Source organism: Heptranchias perlo, chromosome 2, assembly GCF_035084215.1.
Source record: "Heptranchias perlo isolate sHepPer1 chromosome 2, sHepPer1.hap1, whole genome shotgun sequence".
Lineage (NCBI taxonomy): Eukaryota > Metazoa > Chordata > Chondrichthyes > Hexanchiformes > Hexanchidae > Heptranchias > Heptranchias perlo.
Genome location: NC_090326.1, coordinates 118,518,620 through 118,540,660, shown reverse-complemented (window position 1 = coordinate 118,540,660; position 22,041 = coordinate 118,518,620). Strand labels below are relative to the sequence as shown.

At 42.5% G+C, this 22,041-nt stretch overlaps 2 protein-coding genes across 6 annotated transcripts in view; one reads left to right on the top strand and one right to left on the bottom strand.

Moving 5' to 3' along the window:
* The window catches only part of krit1 (KRIT1 ankyrin repeat containing), a 72,108-nt gene extending 67,745 nt beyond the window's left edge, over nt 1-4,363 (bottom strand). Inside the window, exon 1 of one of the 2 annotated variants that reach the window (XM_068006441.1) lies at nt 4,297-4,363. The gene's annotated coding sequence lies outside the window, so the exon portion shown is untranslated. Of the gene's footprint in view, nt 1-3,984; nt 4,070-4,296 lie in introns of those variants that run through there. The other variant, XM_068006450.1, reaches the window with a different exon arrangement.
* Nucleotides 4,364-4,475: 112 nt separating this feature from the next.
* The window catches only part of ankib1a (ankyrin repeat and IBR domain containing 1a), an 89,834-nt gene continuing 72,268 nt past the window's right edge, over nt 4,476-22,041 (top strand). For 3 of the 4 annotated variants that reach the window (XM_068006418.1, XM_068006429.1, XM_068006402.1), the window contains exons 1-3: nt 4,503-4,599; nt 11,382-11,502; nt 15,152-15,413. In XM_068006418.1, the coding sequence (XP_067862519.1) occupies nt 15,226-15,413 (188 nt within the window). In that variant the 5' untranslated portion in view covers nt 4,503-4,599; nt 11,382-11,502; nt 15,152-15,225. The other variant, XM_068006410.1, reaches the window with a different exon arrangement.

The window sequence follows — 22,041 nt, the reverse complement described above, 5'->3', positions numbered from 1 at the left end:
CCAGCTCACCCATCACTCCTGTCCTTACTGACCTACATTGGCTCCCAGTCCCCCAATGCCCCAAATTTAAAATCCCTTCATAGCCTTGCCCTTCCCTATCTCTATACCCTTTTCCAACTCTACAGCCCTCCAGATTCTGAGACTGATCTCATGCATCACCCTTCTCTTCTCTTGATGATTATGCCTTCAGCACTTTAGTCTCTGTGCTCTGGAATCCCCTCCGCTTCCCCACTTGTTTCTCCTCATTTAAGGCCCTCCTTAAAACCCATCTGTCTAAGCAAGCTTTTGGTCACACCTCCTAAATATCTCTTTCAATGTCTCGGCGTCTATTTTTGTTTGATTACACCTCAGTGAAGCACCTTGGGACATTTTTCCACATTAAAATTGTTGTTCGCACCGTGTTCAAGTTGCATTCTTTATGTGCCAGCTAACAGACATTGGATTGTGAGGAGCATCATATTTCTGCCTGATCCTGTCCTCAAGCAACATCCACAAATATGCACTATCCAAAGGGGTCACCGGATACTGAACAAGGACAAGAACTTTGGCTGATTTTGTCTCTTCTCGACCCAAGGACACAAAGGCCAATTTAGGTACCTACTCTCCCATGACTGTGGTAAGATAACTCAAGGCAGACCAGAAATCAATCCTGGGACTTTCTATTCTGTATGGTTCAGTGTCACATGATACAGTGCACTTAATCATTAAGGCTAAATTCTCACTTTATTAATAATTAATACCTCCAAGATTTGCACGTGCTTTATTTGAAATATCAACCAAGGTAAAGGATCATTTATTCGTCAGTGAAAATCTAGAAAGCTTAACCAGTATATGTTACAATAATTTTTTCCAATTTTAATTTTTATTGACCTGGAACTTATTACATGCCATAATTAAGATATTTAAGTGAAAGATCTTTTTAAAGACTATGTTAAAAAAAAATAAAGAAAACATGCTTCCAATTTGCAAATGCCTAATCACGAGCTACTTACAGATGAGGAAGGCCATTCAGCCCATCTCAGTTCATTCATTCAGAAAGACCTCAATGTCTCCCTCATTGCAATAATCAATTTGTTCTTATATGATTCCAGGGGTTTTCTCCTGCACTACTATATCTGGGAGTCCATTCCAAATGTTTTAACATTCTTTGCATGAAGAAGAACTTCCTGATATCAGTCCTAATTTTTTCCTTTTACTAACTTGAGTCTGTGTCACCTTGACCAACTCATGTAATTTTCCTGATTTACCTTCTTCATACCATTTACTGTCTTATATACTTATACAAGATCACCTTGTAATCAACTACTTTCAAGGATTAAAAACCCACGTTTCTCCAGTCTTTTGTCGTAACTCAGATTTCTAACATTAGCAGTCATGGCTCTTCTCTGCACTGCCTCCAATCCCTGAGTGGCTCTCTTGTGTTTCAGTGAGTAGAACTGGATACAGTTCTTAAGGTGTGGTCTGACCAGCGCACTATACAGATTGGTCATGACCTACTCCAACTTGAATTCTATTGTTTTGGCTTTACATCTCAACATTCTATTGGCTTTGTTGATTGCTGAACGTGTTGAGCGGCAAGTTTACTGAGACTCCTAGGTCTCTTACAACACTGTTTGCAATCTTACAACACTATTCATGGAGTAGCTATGTCGCACATTTTTTCTTCCTCTGTGTGATACTTTACACTTGTCTGCATTAAATTTCATTGCCATTGCTCTGCACACTTACGTATTCTGTCCAACTCATTTTGTAATTTCTGAGCTGTCTACTCCAATTCCACTAGCCCTCCTAGTTTGGTTTCATTTGCAATTCTGACTATATTGCATTGGGCATCTAAATGCATGTGACTGATTGTCATTTTGTAGTGACAGTCATTTACATCATTCAAAACTGTGCAGTCCTGATTAATTTTATAGTTTTTTTAATAACATGACATCACAATTTTTCAAATGGTATTTACAAATGAAAGTGTGGTTGTACTCTGCATTGTAGTGTCAAGGTACATATCACACATTATAATCATGATATGTTTGCTTTATTTTAAGCCATTTTCTCTATTTAAACACCTGATTGGTTGTACAAAAGTATTTCCTTTTTTATTCCCAAAAGCTCACTTATTTTTAAGGCATTAAAATGATATTTTCCTTTCCCATGGTTTACCTGTTGCTCCTCCCCATCCCAGAGCACTGCATAAACTAATAAGACTGAGTTTTCCTATTTTCTCCCTTGCAAAGAAAGAACTTGCATTTATATAGCACCTTTTATGACCTCAGGATGTCCCAAAGCACTTTACGGCCAATGATGTAGTTTTGAGGTGTGTTGTAATGTAGGAAAATGTAGTAACCAATTTGCACACACCATGGTCCCACAAACAGCTGAGAGATAAATGACCATATCATTTTTTTTTAAAAGTGGTGTTCAAGGGATAAATGTTGGCCTTCAGAAGTGCCATGGGATCTTTTATGTCCACCTGAGGGGGCAGTCAGGGCCTCAGTTTAACATCTCATCCAAAAGAATGAGTCGTTAATCTGACAGTGCAGCACTCCTTCAGTACTGCACTGGCGTGTCAGTCTAGATTATGTGCTCAAGTGTCTGGAGTGAGGCTTGAACCCACAACCTCCTTACTGAAAGGCTAGAGTGCTACTACTAAGCCAAGGCTGACACCAATTTGCAATGAAGAAATGCATTTCCTCCATTAAGTATCTCCACCAAATAAACTAACATTGGTTGTCCAAATGAAGGTGACTGCACTTGTGAACCAATGCCCTTCATAGATGTGGCACAGTGCATTGGTACACAAATTTACTACACCATAAGATTCCTTCAATTTGGCATGGTGACATTTGTTACTTTTGGATTGAGGTCATTTCTGAAATGGTTACCTATTGAGTCAAAAGTGACAAACATGTGAACAGAACTGCAAGTTGCTTTGGATTCTAACAGAGAAAACAATAGCCTTCCTCAAAATGATGAAGCAGTTCCAAATCTGCCTGCATATGCTAAACTCTAAACAGAAACAAAGTAGAGAATAAAGTTCACATAACCACATAACAAATATCTGTTCCAGCAATAAAACTACCCACCCCAGTTCATAAAAGGTTCTGTCTCCTTGTGAGTAAATCAAAGTAAATCAAGCAAAACATCATAGTTGGTACCTACTCTTCATTATACATCCCAGACCAATTCTCTTCCTCATGTTACTGATTATGTATCTGTGCAGTAATTACAACAATCTCTTGTGGATTGCAGAGAGAGGGGCCTTCACAGACCTGAATCAAAGCTTGGAACTGCTGATGTCAACCCACCCCACGGGGCCTGAAATTCAACTCAAACTGTCACCAAGCAGCTGCAGTTCAAGTTCAATCACCGAGCTGCAGGCCGTTACTTTGGGCCAAGGCCCAGGGTCATTCGCTGAGCTGCTGGCCCGTGACCATAGGCTGTTAATTGTTCAAAACAATGGGCCAGATTTTGCTGTGAAAATAACGGTGAGGCTAACAGCTCTCACCGTTGTTTATGCGCAAATCGGATAGCAACGGCCAGCAAGTGCACATGCGCAGTTAAACGCAGAAATCCGGAAGTTGCCGTCAGAGGTGCACTGCCCCTCCGTAAGCTGCACAAAAACGGCATCTCACTGGCCGACTCACCATTCAAATACATTGAACAGCACGAAGTTCCTGTACTGACATCGTAGATACGGCCTAAGCTCACCACAAAAAAAGTTAGGGCTTGTCCATTCCAGTCTAACTACCCTTTTAACAGCAAAATAAGTCTTAATTACTGCCAAACAATCTCTCTGGCACCAAAAATTAACTTTTACACGTATGGAATCTCATTCCCAGCTTTCAATTATTGTTACAGATTTTTTTAAAATTTAAATTACTTTTTTTTAAAAACATTTTCTTTCTGTCTCTTTTTTCTCTCTCTCTCTCTCTTTATTTTGCTTTCTGTTCCTGATTTAACATTGATTGCACTATTCTAACTTACACTTCCTGGTTCAGTCCTTGCGCTGCTCACTAACGATTGGTTAAGGAGGTACACAGCTGCTTTGCCCTGTTCACACAGGTCCCAGATGCCCTGCAGAGGGCACCGTGCTGTTTGGCTCTCTGATTTACAGTAACTCGCTCTGTAACACCCAACGGAAGGTCTATGGGCAAGTGCGAGTCTAACCAACTGCGCCCGCTCACAGCAAAATCCGGTCCATTAACTTCCGCCCGAGTAACAGGAAAAAAAAGTCACCAGCTTTCCACGACTGTCGCTCGGTGACACCGTTCTAAAGTCGTCGAGAGTCACACTTACCACCACCCCCCCGAGTCAGTCCCGAAATTTAAATGGAATCAACGGCGACATCTTACTTTCACTCCGCCCCCCCCCTCGCTCAAACCCCCACTTCAGCTCAACACTGAGTTACTACGCATGCGTAGCCGGTGCGCCCTTCCGGGTCATAGGGCGTCTACTCGCCACGAGCCAGAGAAGGGGGTGGGAAGCACTACCGGGTGAGGGGTTTCGGCTTTTGTTTTCACGCAGTCCGAGTTGAAGCTGTGAAAAGAAGAAGAAGAAGAAGAAGAGCGGCCGGTCCGTCCGTCGGTCGGCGCCTGCAGGGTAACGGCCTCTCTGAACTCGCACTGTCCGCCTCCTGCCCTTGGTTTGGGCGGCTTATGATGAGTCGCGCCGAGGACGGCTGCAGAGGGTGTGGGGAGGAGGAGGAGGAGGAGGAGGAGGAGGGGGGTGGTTATATTCCTTTGAGAGCCCGGCTTTTGAACGCCGGTTCTTGGGGCGGCGCTGGGACTTTCGGCCCTCGCAGACGGGGCGGTGTTAATTGCAAGTGTTGGGCCGGTGTTACCGGGGCGGGGGCGCGAGTGTCGCCGCCGCTGTTCCAGGCGGACCCCGCGCCGCCGTCAGCTATCTGGGGGCTAATTTCTTTGTTGATCGGGCAGTCCCAGCGAACGGCAGTAGCGGTTCAGGGCGAAAGGGGCAGCGCCGGAGTCCGACCCGACGAGCACAATTTACAGTCCTTTCTTATTTAACTGTTGTATAAAATATATTCGAGATGAAGGTTAGCTGGGAGGAAAGTCACACTTAATGATGATGTTGATCTATCTCCTCGAATCGCTTTTCTTTCCGACATATGCCTTGGTAAGAAGTGTGGATCGAATTAACGTTTGTTATTGTTTGAAAGCAGAATGAAGTGGATAAGGTGCCAGACCTGACATGTTTGGTATTTTGCTTACGCAGTCATGTTTCTTGATTTGGAGGTTTAACCCTGTGGTTACTGTGACTATATACACTGACGTGTACCATCTTGGGGATAAAGTACACTGTTTAAACATTCTTTCACTGAACCCAACTGTATACAATCAAATGGATCTTAATGGTTGGTTTTAATTTTGTTTTGAACAAAGAACTTTTTGCTTATGCTTTTAATATGCCTATAACCAAAGCCATCTTCATTAAAATTCACCAGTTCAGCCTTTGAACATCCATTTAAGTTTTAAAAAAGATGTAACTAACAATTTTTGAAATGTCATGAAGTTTCTAAATTTCTATTAGCTGTTGAGGGACGAGATGCTGGGGTGGAAGTATTGAGTGGTGAGGCTAGACGCTAGGACCCCTACTGTTTCTAATTGATGACTAGAAGTTGGAAACTTTGTGCAAATTGGTTACATTTGTACATTAAAATGGGGGAATTAAGCTGTAGAGTCTGGTGAGGCAGCCAGTGACCAAGAAAATCTAACCAGTGTAACCTGGCAGATTCACTATGGATAATGTAAGCTATTGCACACATTGGAAGTAAATGGGTGACATTCTGCTCTGGATGATGCAGTGATTGGTGAATTTGAAAGCGATCTAGAGATACTAGGAACATAGGAACAGGAGTAGGCCATTCAGCCCCTCGTGCCTGCTCTGCCATTTGATAAGATCATGGCTGATCTGTGATCTAACTCCATATACCTGCCTTTGGTTCATATCCCTTAATACCTTTGGTTGCCAAAAAGCTATCTATCTCAGATTTAAATTTAGCAATTGAGCTAGTATCAATTGCCGTTTGCGGAAGAGAGTTCCAAACTTCTACAACCCTTTGTGTGTAGAAATGTTTTCTAATCTCACTCCTGAAAGGTCTGGCTCTAATTTTTAGACTGTGTCCCCTACTCCTAGAATCCCCAACTAGCGGAAATAGTTTCTCTATCCACCCTATCTGTTCCCCTTAATACCTTATAAACTTCGATCAGATCACCCCTTAACCTTCGAAACTCCAGAGAATACAACCCCAATTTGTGTAATCTCTCCTAGTAACTTAACCCTTGAAGTCCGGGTATCATTCTAGTAAACCTACGCTGCACTAGATCTGCTAATTTCTTTTTAGGTCAGTGGGATGTCTTTGTGCAGAAATTAAGTGTTCTGAAGGACTGTGGACCTGCTAATTCAGGTATTAGTTGCCGAGTCTACCAAAGAGGATTGACTTGAGTTTTGTTGCCATCTTAGACTCAATTTGACCCCCCCCCCAAGGTGATTCTGCTTATCTTGTTTTTCTGCTCCCCTGCCCAAAAAAAGATATCTGCTAGTTGGTCATTAACATGTCCTGTCACAGTGGAGTGGCAACAATGCAAGTAAATAGATCGCTGAACTATATTAAAACATTATATATAAATAAGTTGAAGAATGTCCTGCTGAAGTTGTACAGTACTGTCATCAAACAGCACTTGAGAACTGTGTCCAGTTTTGTTCACTGACACACGAGGAACATTATTCAAGCCTGAGTGACCATACAGGGAAGAGCCATGAGGTTGACCCCTAACACAGGATTAGTCTTTAAGCAAAGACCTGGACTCTTACTCCTTGAAACAAATTGTCTGAGGGGACCTTATCGAGGTATATAACATAGTAACTGCTATAGCAAAGATAAATCTTGAATGTTAAACCACGACAGGAAAAGGGGAAACATACTCAAACTGGTTAATAAACTCAGGACTGTTCGACAGTTATTCATCATGCAGAGTGATCAGCACTTGGAGTGGACTTCAGAATAGTCTATTGTAGTGGAGGCAAAAATTGAAATAATTGAGTTAGATGTTGCGATGAGGTTTTTTTTCCCCTAGATGCATGAGCTGAGAGTGGCCATTTTTATTCTGTATTGATCTTGTGATCCATTGAGGATTTTTTATTTAACGAATGTTTTGGTGAGACTGTATGTCTGTTCATCTTTTGTTTTATTCCAGATATACATTATAATGTAAATTCTGTGCATTTAAAATTTGTAACTAGATTATCAAAGCTTGTGTACATTTACACTTATTCATATCTTGCTTAAGGTGTTCAGTGGCAGACCTGATGGGTTAATTCTTATTAAATATGTTTCAGTTGGATCACTTCAAAATCTGAACAGTAATTATTATATATTTAATTTCACTAAGCTTATTGGGACAAGTGTCCTAGAGGGAGAAATATCAGAAGCCAGTATACTTTAATGTTGTGTCATATTCTTAATGAATTTCAAATTGCTCCCACCATTACTACCACCAGTAACAGCCCTATAAACACCAATATGTCACTGTGGACTTGTGCACCTCAAAGTGCTATCTCCAGACATAACCCAAATTTGGAAGGATAAAACTTGTAATTCTACTGCAGGCTGCTTCTCACCATACAAGCGGCCATTGTATCAAAGTTCCCCCACCTCCAACCACCACTATCCCAATTTACTAAAATTCTTGTGGAATCATTGAAATTCAACAAGAAGCACTATGAAAGAATTTAATTTGCATGTATATTATTTTGCCATGTGCATTTGTATATGAAGTGTAGAAAATATTTGCATAGCAAATAGTCACCATGTTTGGTGAACTTGAATGAACTATTGGAATTTGTATTGGTGTTTACCCCAGGATGACAAGGTGGGCAATGGTTTGCTTTTGGGGAGAGTGAATTGCTGTACTCAAGGAAGTTTCAAATTTTATTTTCTTCCCAGTCCAATAGTTTACTCAAAAATAGTCCTTGGTTGAGCTTTTTAAGCTTTCATGTTTTCCCTCCCATTTGCTGCACTTAGTCTCTAATAGACTAATATTTCAGGAGTTTTTTTGCTTAGTGCACTTGTGTACCAATAAGTGAGTTCCTAGATGGACTGGTAATATACTGTATATGGCTGACCTGGTGGTGAATAACCTACAGTTTCCTCCCATATTATTTTTGCTTCCCCTTGCAGAACACTAATGTGCTTCACTACAGGAAAGAAATTCTGAGAAAAAGTAATCCAATCCACACTTGGCTTTCAACAGCCAGTTTAAGAAACCTGGTAACGGTGTTCATTGTGAGGGGAAACCTAAAAAAGGCTTTAAATTTCAACTGGGGTTACTTTATAACCCTTTGGTCACAAAGTTGCAAGCCAAGGGTGCATGGCATTTGAATGCCTCCTCTCACCAGGGCAGATTCTGCTAGTCTTGTCTGCTTTGGGACAGACAAATTTCTCTAGATAGCTGTAGCACTCATGCACATTGCATACTGTCACTATTGAAAATAAGGAACTTTGCCCCCATTCAAATTTGATGCTAAATTATGACTTGTTTTGTGCTTTGTGTGATGTTCACCCAGAATAATCAAAGTATCTCAACCTCCATTAGCCTTGTTCTATTTTAAGAAATGTCAGAAAATAAAACATCTGAATTGCGTGTTGTCCTAACAAGTTGGAATATCGGAAGCATCTGTGGAGAAAGAAACAGAGTTAACGTTTCAGGTCGATGACCTTTCATCAGAACAGGAACAAGGTAAAAGAGACAAACGGAAATCTCGTCGGAGAGAAGAGCAGAACTTCTCTTTGGGATTTCTGTTTCTTTTTTACCTTGTTCCGGTTCTGACGAACGGTCTTTGACCTGAAACGTTAACGTTGTTCCTTTCTCCACAGATGCTGCCTGACCTGCTGAGTATTTCCAGCATTTTTTGTTTTTATTTCAGATTTCCAGCATCCGCACTATTGTGCTTTTGAAGTTGGAATATCGAGCAGTTTTGCAGGATTTAGTAAAAAATATGGAATGAGGATGCTTTTTTTTATCATTGCTTTGTTAAGCAGGCATGCATGCTTGACGCTTCTGGGTATGATCGATTACATCATGAAATTGAGTTCTGGACTGTTTTCGAGGTGCGTTTTAGGGGATTGCGGCGCGTTTAAAGTCGAGGCACATGTCAGGTTGCGGCACATTTTAGGTCGCAACACAAATGAGGAAATACATTAAGTGAAAATAGGATTGAGTTGCCTGGGTTGAAGGGGAAAGTCCCACAAACAGCAAATGAGATAAAACAATGTTTTGTTTTACGCATGTTGGTTGAGGAATAACAGTTGGCCAGGAGAATTCCCTTCTCTTGGAATTAATCATAACCTTAATTAAGAACATAAGAGATAGGAGCAGGAGTAGGCCAATCGGCCCCTCGAGCCTGCTCCGCCATTCAATAAGATCATGGCTGATCTGATCCTAACCTCAAATCTAAATTCATGTCCAATTTCCTGCCCGCTCCCCGTAACCCCTAATTCCCTTTACTTCTAGGAAACTGTCTATTTCTGTTTTAAATTTATTTAATGATGTAGCTTCCACAGCTTCCTGGGGCAGCAAATTCCACAGACCTACTACCCTCTGAGTGAAGAAGTTTCTCCTCATCTCAGCTTTGAAAGAGCAGCCCCTTATTTTAAGATTATGCCCCCTAGTTCTAGTTTCACCCATCCTTGGGAACATCTTTACCGCATCCACCCGATCAAGCCCCTTCACAATCTTATATGTTTCAATAAGATCGCCTCTCATTCTTCTGAACTCCAATGAGTAGAGTCCCAATCTACTCAACCTCTCCTCATACGTCCGCCCCCTCATCCCTGGGATTAACCGAGTGAACCTTCTTTGTACTGCCTTGAGAGCAAGTATGTCTTTTCTTAAGTATGGAGCAATATAAATAACACCAGAAAGTAGAAATTTAGTTTTAACTGAAATTTTAATTCAGAGAGTTTGTATTAAGTGACTTTGCATTGAATAGACTGTAATGCTTTAAAATTTCTTAATTCCACATGACAGTGTAATGTCTCATCTAAAAAGACATCACTGAAGTGAGAGACTAGATTAAGTGCTCAAGTCCTAATATGGGACTTGAATCCACAATTATGTGACACTTAGACACTGTCTAGCGAGAGTATTTTGAACTGTAATACTAGGAGGAACTACTGGTGGGTAGTTGAAACAATTCGAGGCTATGAATAGGGAGTATCAGATCAGAGGTATATTGGTACCAATGTGCCAAATACGCCACTTGCACTAATGTACTGGAATAAATATGCAACTGTAACTTTCTATGCACAGGGTTCAAAAACATTAATATGTAATGAGTACAGTTAGTAAGTGAATTAACCATCATTCTTTTCTAGATATATTAGTTATGTGAAGTAAGGGATTTTAGAGATCATGCTGCCTGTTCACTCCATTAAGGTGTAATCTTGTTCTTTCTTGAATTGGTTTGTCCATGGAGTTAGGTGGAAGCAAGAAAATAGGCATTGTTTTTTCTTTGGAAAAACTGTCTTATCGTCCCACAAATAAATAAATAAAAGTACCATGTATAAGTGTGTCTCTTTAGATGAAGTGGATCAGAATTTCTTAAAAAAATCATGGCAAGCTGAAATCTTTTTTGATAATATCATTCAGAGATGTTTGAGAGAGATTTTGATGGGCACTACATAAAACACCCCTCCCCCACCACCAAAAAAATTTCTTTACCAATGATATTTCAATCAGACTTTGACCTCTGAAGTAATTAAGATTACTAAAATCGATGACACAGTAATAATTCTGTTGTGGAATATCTGGTGCAGTGTATAACAGATTGTACGGCGGTGCAATGAAGGTTCACTGGATTGATTCCTGGGATGAGAGGATTGTCCTATGAGGGCAGATTGAGTAGAGTGGGCCTATACTCTCTGGGGTTTAGAAGAATGAGACGTGATCTCATTGAAACATACAAGATTCTGAGAGGGCTTGATGGGGTAGATGGTGAGAGATTGTTTCCCCTGGCTGGAGAGTCTAGAACTAGGGGGCAGGATAAGGGGTCAGCCATTTAGGACTGAAATGAGGAGGAATTTCTTCACTGAGGGTTGTGAATCTTTGGAATTCTCTATCCCACAGGGCTGTGGATGCTCAGTCTTTGAGTATATTTAAGGCTGAGATCGCTAGATTTTTGGACTCTGAGGAAATCAAGGGATATGGGGATTGGGCAGGAAAGTGAAATTGAGGTCGAAGATCAGCCAAGATCTTACTGAATGGTGAAGTAAACTCCAGGGGCCGTATGGTCTACTCCTGCTCCTATTTCTTATGTTCTTCTGTACAGATGTGAAATGTTTCTTAACTGTATCTTTCTTTTAGGTGCCGACTGCAATCTTTAAATTACCATAATACTCCTTCAGCCTGGAGGGCGGAACAGTCTGGGCCAAATATCTCTTGCCAATGTCATCAATGTTGCCCTCTGATGAAAAGCTGACGGAAGGTATGTTTCTGTGGGGCAGGGCATTTTTGTACTAGTATTTTACTGTACAACTTGGGTGGAGAGCTGTTACAGCATTGTGTTATCACCTAATAGCCTAGATGAGGATTGTTTACCTGCCAGTTATACTGTACGGCTCATGTGATGGGTAACCTCATAAACCATAAATACATGTTTATTGTTTTCATTGCATTCCAACATCTCTTGGATTTCAGAAGCCTTTGAACTAACTTTCCCCCATGCTGGTCATTTATTTTGTCGTTTTATGGATTCTTGCTTGGTTCAAAACGGCTGGCATTTTTGTACTCCAATAGCATGGACTTCAAAGTAATTAATTGTATGTAAAGCATTTTGGGATTTTTAGAAATTTGATACGGTGGGTAAGAAGATAAGAATGGAACACCCTTCTTGCCAAAGAAAAGTAATGAAGTGGGGATATTGCCAATGATATTTCAATCAGAGCTCTGCTGTTTAAGTAAGTAATCAGGAATGCTAAAATTGGGCATCATAAGTACCAAAACCATGACATATTCAGACAGGGACATAGTTAGGCAGTTTAGTTAATAAGCTCACAGGCAACAATTGTGTTATGAATCGTAAAAGAGCAGTGACCTGACTGCTAGTAAAATTTATGCATATTGGGAGTGTTAAGTTAATTAGTGACAATATGACTGAACTAATATGTTCATTAAATTGACTCTATTTTCAGCCACCAGAGGCTACTGGTGATTCACTAGACTTTAGCCACCCATCGCTCAACCACATCATGTTTTACCGGGCTGCACACACTCTACTAAAACTACCCACTAGTCTATGCTCATCCAGGTTCATCTGTTTTTAATATTGGGATACCACCAACTATTTCCTGAAACATCTCTCCTGCGCTCCTTCCATCCACATGTCTACTAACAAATGCAAGGAGCTCATGGATTCTTCATGACCAAGATAGAGACCATCCTTTCAGTCGCTTCTTCTGTTTCCTCCCTTCCACCTGCCCATCAAGCCAAATCTTCTCTCTTTTCCCCCTCCCCAGACCCTTCCAGATAGAATGGTTACAGCACAGAAGGAGGCTATTTGGCCCATTGAGCCCATGCCTGCTCTTTGTAAGAGCAATCCAATTAGTCCCATTCCTTCGCACTTTCCCCGTAGCCCTGCAAATTTTTTCCCTTCACGTATATATCCAATTCCTTTTAAAGCCACGATTGAATTTGCTTCCACCACCCTTTCAGGCAGCGAATTCCAGATCGTTACATCTCGCTGCGTAAAAAAAAAAAAGTTTTTCCTCATGTCGCCTTTGGTTCTTTTGCCAATCACGTTAAATGTTTCCTCTGGTTCTCGACCCTTCCGCCAGTGGGAACGGTTTCTCTTTATTTTATCTAAACCCTTCATGATTTTGAACACTTCTATCAAATCTCCTGTCAACCTTCTCTGCTGTAACCAGAACAATCCCAGCTTCTCCAGTCTATCCACATAACTGAAGTCCCTTGTCCCTGGAACCATTCTAGTAAATCTTTTTTGCACCCTCTAAGGCCTTCACATCCTTCCTGAAGTGCGGTGCCCAGAATTGGACACAATACTCCAGTTGTAGCTCTTGCTCTCATGACCACCCAATTAATCATCCTAGCTCTCATGCTATCTAATATTGTAAAAGGTTCCTTCTCAGGTACCATCTCCCTTCCTTTCAAAACTGTCATCATCAACTTTTTAAAAAAAAATTCCTCCTCAGCCCTTTTGTCCTCGCTAACTACTGTCCCATTTCCAACCTCCTTTCCTCCACTAGGTCCTTGAACGTGTTGTCACTAACCAGATGTGTACCCATTTCTCCCACAATTTCCTGTTTGAATTCCTCCAGTCAGGTTTCTGACCCTCCTACAGTACTGAAGAGACCCTAACCAAAGTCACAAACAACATTCTCTATGACTGTGAGCATGGGACATTATTCTACCTGCAGGTTTCGACACAATCACGGCATCATCCTCCAATGCCCCTTCTCCACTGTCCAGTTCCGTGGGACTGCCCTTACCTAACTGAGCAATTGCTTTTCTTCGCACCCCTACACTGTCACCACAGGAGTCTCAAGGATCCACCCGTAGACACCGGCTCTTTCTCATCTGCATACTGCCTCTTGGCAACATTATCTGCTGACGTAGGGTCACATTCCACAGAAATGCTGAACTCTACCTTTCCACCACCTCTCTTGATCCCTCTGTTGTTTCTTTGTCGTCTGTTTGTCTGACCTCCAGTCTTGGATGAACCATACATCCCTCAGCTGAACAATGGGAAGACCAAAACCAACATCTTCAGCCTCCACCATGCACTCAAACCCCTTTTATGACTGCTGTCTCAGGCCGAACCAGACTTCGCAACCTTGGTATCCTGTTTGACCCTGGTTTGAATTTCTAACCTCATCTCCTCTCCATCACAAAGACTGCCTAATTTCATTTCTAACATTGCCTGCCTCCACTCCTACCTCAGCCGATCGGCTGCTGAAACTATGATCCATGCCTTTGTCACCTCCAATACTTGATTTACTTCAATTCTCCCCTGGCTGGCCTCCAACCCTCAACCCTGCATAAACTTTCAAAACCCAGCTGTCTTTGTTCTATCACCTACAAACCCCATTCAGCCACTGTCCTTGCTGACCCTTCATAGGTCCTGGTCCCATAATATCTCAAATTTAAAATTCTCGTCCTTCTATTTAAATGTATCAATGGCCTTGCTCCTTCCTTTCTCTAACTTCCTACACCCCCACCCCAAAGCTCTCCATTCCTGTCTCCAGACTCTTGTGCAGTCTTGCCCCACCATGGGTGACAATGTCTTCAGCCACCTAGCTCTCTAGGATTCCCTCCCTCTCCTTATAAGGTTCTCCTTAAAAATCCATATTGTTGACCAAGCTTTTGATTGCACCCTAATCTTTCCTCCTTTGGCTCACTGTCTGTTTTCTCTTGTGAAGCAGCTGAGGATGTTTTTCCTAATTATAGGCACTATATAAATCTTAGATGCCAATGATTGGTCAAGTATTAGAACGCAACTTTAATTGGACTCAGTTTTGATCTTTGTAGGAGTTACTTTTTTTCTTCAAGAAAGAGTCAGATTAAGAGTTAATGTAATTTTAAAATGCTTCATGATTATGAGCGTCTTGGAATGCAAGTGTGGTGCATTAATAATGAATTATAGGTCACCACCAGCTAACTCTAAATCAAGAAGTTGTGCTTGCCCGGCGCTTGACTCATTTTTGCTCATAGGTGGTTGTCCATCCATTACCTGTGACCTTGGGTAATAGTGTGATGGGAAACAGAATTGAGTAATGAGTAACAGAAGCGTGATCTCTTCGAAAGCAGTTTTTTTTCCTCTATGAGCTAATAATTTTAAATGAATGCAACAACTGATCTTGGTTCAAAGCAAGTAGTGATGGCTATTTTAGAGAGAAAAGGTGAACCTGAGCGTACACGCTCTCAGCCGTTAAGCTTCTGTATCTGTTGTGATGACTTATTAAATGTACAAGGCAGTGACTTGAACTGATTGGGAATGAAAGCTACTTATTATGTGGTTGCTGCAATCACTGTTTAATCATGGAGAATAATTTGTACAGAGATGCAAAAGCATTGCTTCTTGGCAGGTGCATCTGCTTGAAATCTGTTGTTTTCCATAGGATGTGAAGCGTGCCATTGGAGATCAGCATGTCGAGTGGCTGAAGCTGAAAGTGTCAACAATTCACAATAAAATATGGGGAACACCACAACTAAATTTCGCAAGGCGCTGATAAATGGCGATGAATCCTTGGCCAACCAGCTATATGAGAGCAATCCTCAGTTCAAAGAGTCTCTGGATCCAAATACCTCTTACGGGGAGCCCTATCAACATAACACTCCCCTTCATTATGCTGCCAGACATGCTATGAGCAAGTTGCTGCGGTGAGTATTCAACGTGGATTGCTTAATTTGTGTTTGACGGTTTAAAAAGCTAATGACTTTAATTTTCTAATAAACTAATTCACTACCCAAGTATATGTGTCACATTTGTAGTTTTGCCCTGTAGGGATTACTTTGTCCAAGTGATCCTAACTGAACATATTTTACACCAGGGTTTATATGGAGAGTTTCCACAAGTCAATTTGCAGTGGAAGGTGTTGATTTATCTCAATTTAAGTGCTGACTTTTGATAGTTAAAATCTGCAGGAGAATAGGGTTGGTAAAAACTTGCAAAACAGTCAAATGCAAAACCAATGAAGGAGGGGAAATGAATTGAAAACAATTTGTTTTCGCAGCAGTGGTTGTAGTATGCATGGGGTGTTGAAAACTTGTGGATATTTTGGGAATGGTGTTTTTTTCTCCTTTTACAAACTTGGATTTCTTCACAGTCCATTTGCAACTTTGAGGTTACCTATCCATTGCATCATTGTATTTGAGTAATTAAAACTGACTTTTTATAAGAATTGTCTTTTACAGGAAATTTGTAACAGTTGCATTTTAAAAAAAGGCTTAATATCTATGTAGAGCATTTTGAGGATTTTTTTTGTGTGGCAAGGGAATTCTTTGGTATTCACTCTAGCCAAACAGCACAAATCACATTGGGTAAAAACATAGTGTATTCAGAAAAGCCTGCTCCTTCAAGAGACAGTCCACAATTTCACTTGTATTTAATTAGAGGCAGGGAATTTTTACATCAATACTCTGATTCCCAGAGTTAATTGCAGAATCTTTTCCATCTCCACTATTCAGCTGGCTGCTCTGAATCAATTTTTTTCTCCCCCCCCCCCCCCCCCCCCCCAAAAGAAGTCTCAGCAATACAGAAGCTGTTAGTTACATTGAGTATTTGATCTGTCTTCCTTTCCCTGTATCCTCAAGTATTTGCAATCAAATATTTAACCAGCTTTTTGCAGGAATTGAATATAGCATCAGCAGCTTTTTGCTGGTGATCTGATCCACATATCCAGTACTCTGGGGGGAGCTATTAGGATAATTATCTATTCTTTCCAGGTTCATTCTTTTTTTAATATTGGGACACTACTTTCCTGATCATTCAATTGGTAAACGATATTTCCCAGCACGTTTGAGTTATAAAGATTAGCAAGGTCCAGGGATTCAGTCCCTCTCTGCTGAATTTGCATAGGGGTGCTTGGAATTGGCTCAGCAGTGCTGTGCTCGATAGGGGAAAAGTCATTTGGAGTTCCCTGCTTGTGATCCAGCACATCCCTCCAATCTCATTGGAAAAATGTGTATGAGGTTATCGGTTAATGAAAGAATTGCGTTTGGATGTGATTTTTCTCTCCCGCCCTCTTTTTCCGCGCGCCCCTGACCTAAATGATCAAAAAGCTCTGAAATTTTGTCCATCCTTGTACATGAAGGCTGTGCATATTGATGAGGTACCAAAGTGTGGCAGACATCCATGGAACTGTACCCCAGCATGAGTCAATATCTTCAAGTGGCACGGGTAGAAAATAGACAGCAACTTGCATTTATATAGCATCTTTAACATAGTAAAATGTCCCACGGCACTTCACAGGAGCATTATCGAACAAAATTTGACACCAAGCCACTTAAGGAGCTATTAGGACAGGTGACCAAAAGCTTGGTCAAAGAGAGAGGTTTTAAGGAACGTCTTAAAAGAGGAGGGAGAGGTTTATGGAGGGAATTTCAGGGCTTGGGGCCTAGGCAGCTGAAGGCACAGCCGCCAGTGGTGGAGCAATTAAATTTGGGGATGTGCAAGAGGCAAGAATTGGAGGAGCGCAGAGATCTCTGAGGGCTGTACGGCTGGAGGAGGTTACAGAGATAGGGAGGGGTGAGGCCATGGAGGGATTTGAAAACAAGGATGAGAATTTTTAAATCGAGGCATTCCCAGACTGGGAGTCAATGTAGGTCAGCGAGCACAGGGGTGATGGGTGAACGGGACTTGGTGCGAGTTAGGATACGAGCAGCAGATTTTTGGATGAGCTAAAATTTATGGAGGGTGGGAGGCTGGCCAGGAGAGCATTGGAGTAGTCAAGTCTAGAAGTAACAAAGGCATGGATGAGGGTTTCAGCAGCAGATGAGCTAAGGCGGGGCGGAATGGGCAATTTTACAGAAGTGGAAGTAGGTGGTCCTGGTCCTGATGATGGTGATCGGAAGCTCATCTCAATCAAATAGGACGCCAAGGTTGTGAATGGTCTGGTTCAGCCTGAGACGGTGTCCGAGGAGAGGATTGGAATCAGTGGCTAGGGAACGGAGTTTGTGGTGGGGACCGAAGACAGTAGCTTCGGTCTTCCCAATATTTAGTTGGAGGAAATTTTTGCTCATCCAGTATTGGATGTTGGACAAGCAGTGTGACAAATCAGACAGTGGATTGATCGAGGGAGATGGTAGTGAGGTAGAGCTGGGTGTTGTCAGCGTACGTGTGGAACCTGACGTGATCCTGAAGTGATGCTTTGCTCAAGACCTCAATGAAATGGGAATTAAATCTGTCCCATGAACAGAAAGTACTACACTCTCTCCTTTTGCCTCAGAGTAATGTAGCATATAAGCTACCACACACTTGCATACAACTGGATCTGCAAAGCTTATTTCGAAAAGGAACTGGAGATCTATGTTGTAGGTGGCAAACTTAAACTTCAGAGACGGTGATGGATGTTTGTTAAAATCAAAAGATAATTGGTTGCTACAAATCAATCCACTTTAAGACAATGGCTTGCTTTTATAGAGTGCCTTTAAAGGAGAAAAAAAATCCCACAGCAGTTCACAAATGGAAATAGGCCAGGAAAGGGATGCCAAGCCACAGAGGAAGAGATGGAGGATTTTGAGCAGGCTTTTAAAGGAGGAGAGCAAAGCAGTGGGAGTCGGGAAGAGAGTTTGAGAGTGGACCCAATCGATCTGAAGGTCTGCCACCAATTGTGGGGCAAAGGGTAGTGTGGAGACATAAAACTCCATAGTCGGAGGACCAAAAAGTTTGGTCACCATGGAACTCCAGTCCCTCTACACCTCTATCCCCCACCAGGACGGCCTGTGGGCTCTCCGCTTCTTCCTTGAATGGAGGCCAAACCAGTCCCCATCCACCACCACCTTCCTCTGCCTTGCTGAACTTGTTACATTGAACAACTTCTCATTTGACTCCACTCACTTTCTCCAAATGAAAGGTGTCGCTGTGGGTCCTAGCTATACCTACCTTTTTGTGGGATACGTGGAACATTCTTTGATCCAACCCTAATCGGGTCCCCTCACTCACACCTCTTTCCCGGTACATTGATGACTATCGGTGCCACTTCCTGCTCTCGCCCCGAACTGGAAAATTTCATCAACTTCGCTTCCAATTTCCCCTCCCTCACCTTCACATCGTCCATTTCCGACTCTTCCCTTCCCTTCCTCGATCTCCAATTCTGGGGATAGGTTGTCAACCAATATCTACTATAAGCCCACTGACTCCCATAGCTACCTTGATTACACTTCCTCCCACTCCGACCCTGCTTCCTCTAAGGACTCTATTCCCTTCTCCCAGTTTCTCCGTCTCCGTCGCATCTGTTCCTACAATGTTACCTTCAACACCAGTGCTTCCGATATGACTTTCTTTTTCCTCAACCGAGGATTCCCCCTCCACTGTGGTTGACAGGGCCCTTGACCATGTCCGTCCAATTTCCCGCACTTCTGCCCTCACCCCTTCTCCCTCCTAGAACCAGGATAGGGCCCTCCTTGACCTCACCTTCCACCCCACCAGCCTCCACATTCAACGGATCAACCTCCACCGTGATGCCACCACGAAACACATCTTCCCCTCCCCTCCCCTCCCTTTTCAGCATTCCGAAGGGACCACTCCCTCTGCGACACCCTAGTCCACTTTTCCATCACCCCAAACACCCGTTCTCCTTCCCATGGCACCTCCCCGTGCAAGCGCAGGAGATGCAACACCTGCCCTTTCAGCTCCTCCCTTCCCATCGTCCAGGGCCCCGAACACTCCTTCCAGGTGAAAAAGCAATTGACGTGTACTTTGAATTTAGTATATTGTATTCGCTGCTCACGATGCAGTCTGCTCTACATGGGGGATACTAAACACAGATTGGGTTATCGCTTTGCTGAACACCTCTGTTCAGTCCACAAGCGTGACCCTGAGCTTCCGGTCGCTTGCTGCTTTAATTCTCTACCCCACTCCCGCTCTGACCTCTCTATCCTCTGCCTTCTACGATGTTCCAATGAAGCTCAAGGAACAGCACCTCATTTTTCGATGAGACACTTTACAATCTTCCAGACTCAACATTAATTTCAGTAACTTCAGATCGTAACCAATTTTTTTTTCCAGATAGCAGGTGCTGATAATTGTTCTCTGCTGTTGCCATTTACAGCTCCACATGACCCATCTTTTGTTTCTTTACTCATCCTATTACCAACCCCTTTGCCTTGCATCATCATCCCTTTTGTCATTTAATCACTCCTGCCCTCCAGTCTATCGCAGACCTTCCCTTTTGTTCTTTCCTCCCTCCCCTTCTTCGCGCCCCCCCCTAAACCCACCCACCCTGTACTTGCTTAAAAACCGTTACTTCTTTGCTTCAAGTTCTGATGAAGGGTCATCAACATAAAGCGTTAACTCCGTTTCTTGCTCCACAGATGCTGCCTGACTTGTTGAGTATTACCATCATTTTGTTTTTATTTCAGATTTCCAGCATCCAGAGTATTTTGCTTTTGACCAAAAGGTTTGTTGGGGAGTAATACAAGGCTGGACGAGGTCGCAGAGATTGGGTGTGGAGGAATTTGAAGATGAGAGGGTATTAAATTTAATACTTTGGAGGCCAGGGAGCCAGTAGGTCAGCAAGGACAGGAATCATGGATGAGTAGGACAGGACATGGTGACTCCACTGGAGTTTGTGGAGGGTGGAGCATGGGACGCCAGAAAAGAGAGCATAATTTAATAATCAAGTCCAGCGGTGACTGCTGCATCGCAGTAGAGGTGGGCAATTTTACATAGATAGAAATGAGCAGTCTTGGTGATAGATTGGTTCAAACAAGACTCAGGTTTTGCACAGTCTGGTTCCATCTCAGCAAGTGATTGGGACGGTGGATGAGATGGAATCAGTGATGAGGGAGTAGAGTTTATGGTGCATCCAAAAACAATGGCTTCAGTCTTGCCAATATTAAATTGGAGGCAGGAGTAGCTTACCCATGATGTCAGAAAGGCTGTCGGACAGCACGGAGGTAATCATAGGGTTGTGAGAAGTAGTGAAGAGGTTAAAAATTAAAAAGCAGGACCTCTAAGGAGTAATCTCAGGATTACTCCCAGTGCCACGTGCTAGCGAGAGCAGAATTAGGAGAATAGACCAGATGAATGCTTGGCTTGAGAGATGGTGCAGGAGGGAGGGGTTTAAATTCCTGAAGCATTGGAACCGATTCTGGGAAAGGCGGGATACAAGCTGGACGGGTTGCATTCAAGCAGAACCGGGACCAATATCCTCATAGGGGCATTTGCTAGTTCTGCTGGGGAGGGTTTGAACTAGTATGGCAGGGGGATGGGAACCAAAGGGCAGGTACAGATAGGACAAATTCAGACCAGGAAATGGGAAGTAGAAAAGCGGTTAGCGACATAGTTAGCGACTCAAAGACAAAAGAAGCAACGGTTAAATAGTGTTCAGCACAGGAATTTGACGGGGTTAAAGGGGATATAGTTCATTGCAAGGAGTATTACAAACAAAGCAGATGTGCTAAGGGCACAGATAGACACATGGCAGCATGCTATCATTGCTATAACTGAAACCTGGCTCAAAGAGGGGGATAAGTGGCAGCTCAATATCCCTGGATATAGAGTTTTCAGGCAGGATGGAGGGGGGGGGGGGTGGGTAGCATTATTGGTTAAAGAATCAATTACAGTTGTGAGAAGGGATGATATGCTAAATGGACCATCAATTGAGGCCATATGGGTTGAGCTAAGAAATAAAAAGGGGCAGTCACACTACTAGGAGTGTACTATAGACCCCCGAATAGCGAAAGGGAGATAGAAGAACAAATATATGGGAATTTCTGAGGGCAATAATAGTAGGGGACTTCAACTACCCTAACATCAACTGGGATTCAAACCATGTGAAGGGCACAGAGGGCGCAAAATTCTTGATCAGTGTCCAGGAGAACTTTTTTTTAGCCAGTACGTGACAAGCCCAACAAGAGGGGATGCAATTCCAGATTTAGTCCTGGGAAATGAAGATGGGCAATTGGGTGAAGTGACGGTGGGTGACCATATTGGGGATAGTGACCACAATTCAGTTATAGTTTTAGCATTATTATGGAAAAGGACAGAGTTAAATCAGGAGTAAACATTTTAAATTGGGGGAAGGCAAATTTTACAGAACTAAGAGGTGATATGGCAGAAGTCGACTGGACACAACTACTTGAGCAGAAATCAGTGGCAAGCACTAAAAAGTGAAATTCTACGGGTACAATGCAGACGCGTCCCCTCAGAAAAAGGGTGGCACTGCCAAATTTAGAGCCTCCTGGTTGTCTAGAAGTATACAGGCCAAGATAAAGCAGAAAAAGAAAGCTTATGACTGTCACAGAAAACTAAATACTGCAGAAAGCCCATAGGAGTATAGAAAAT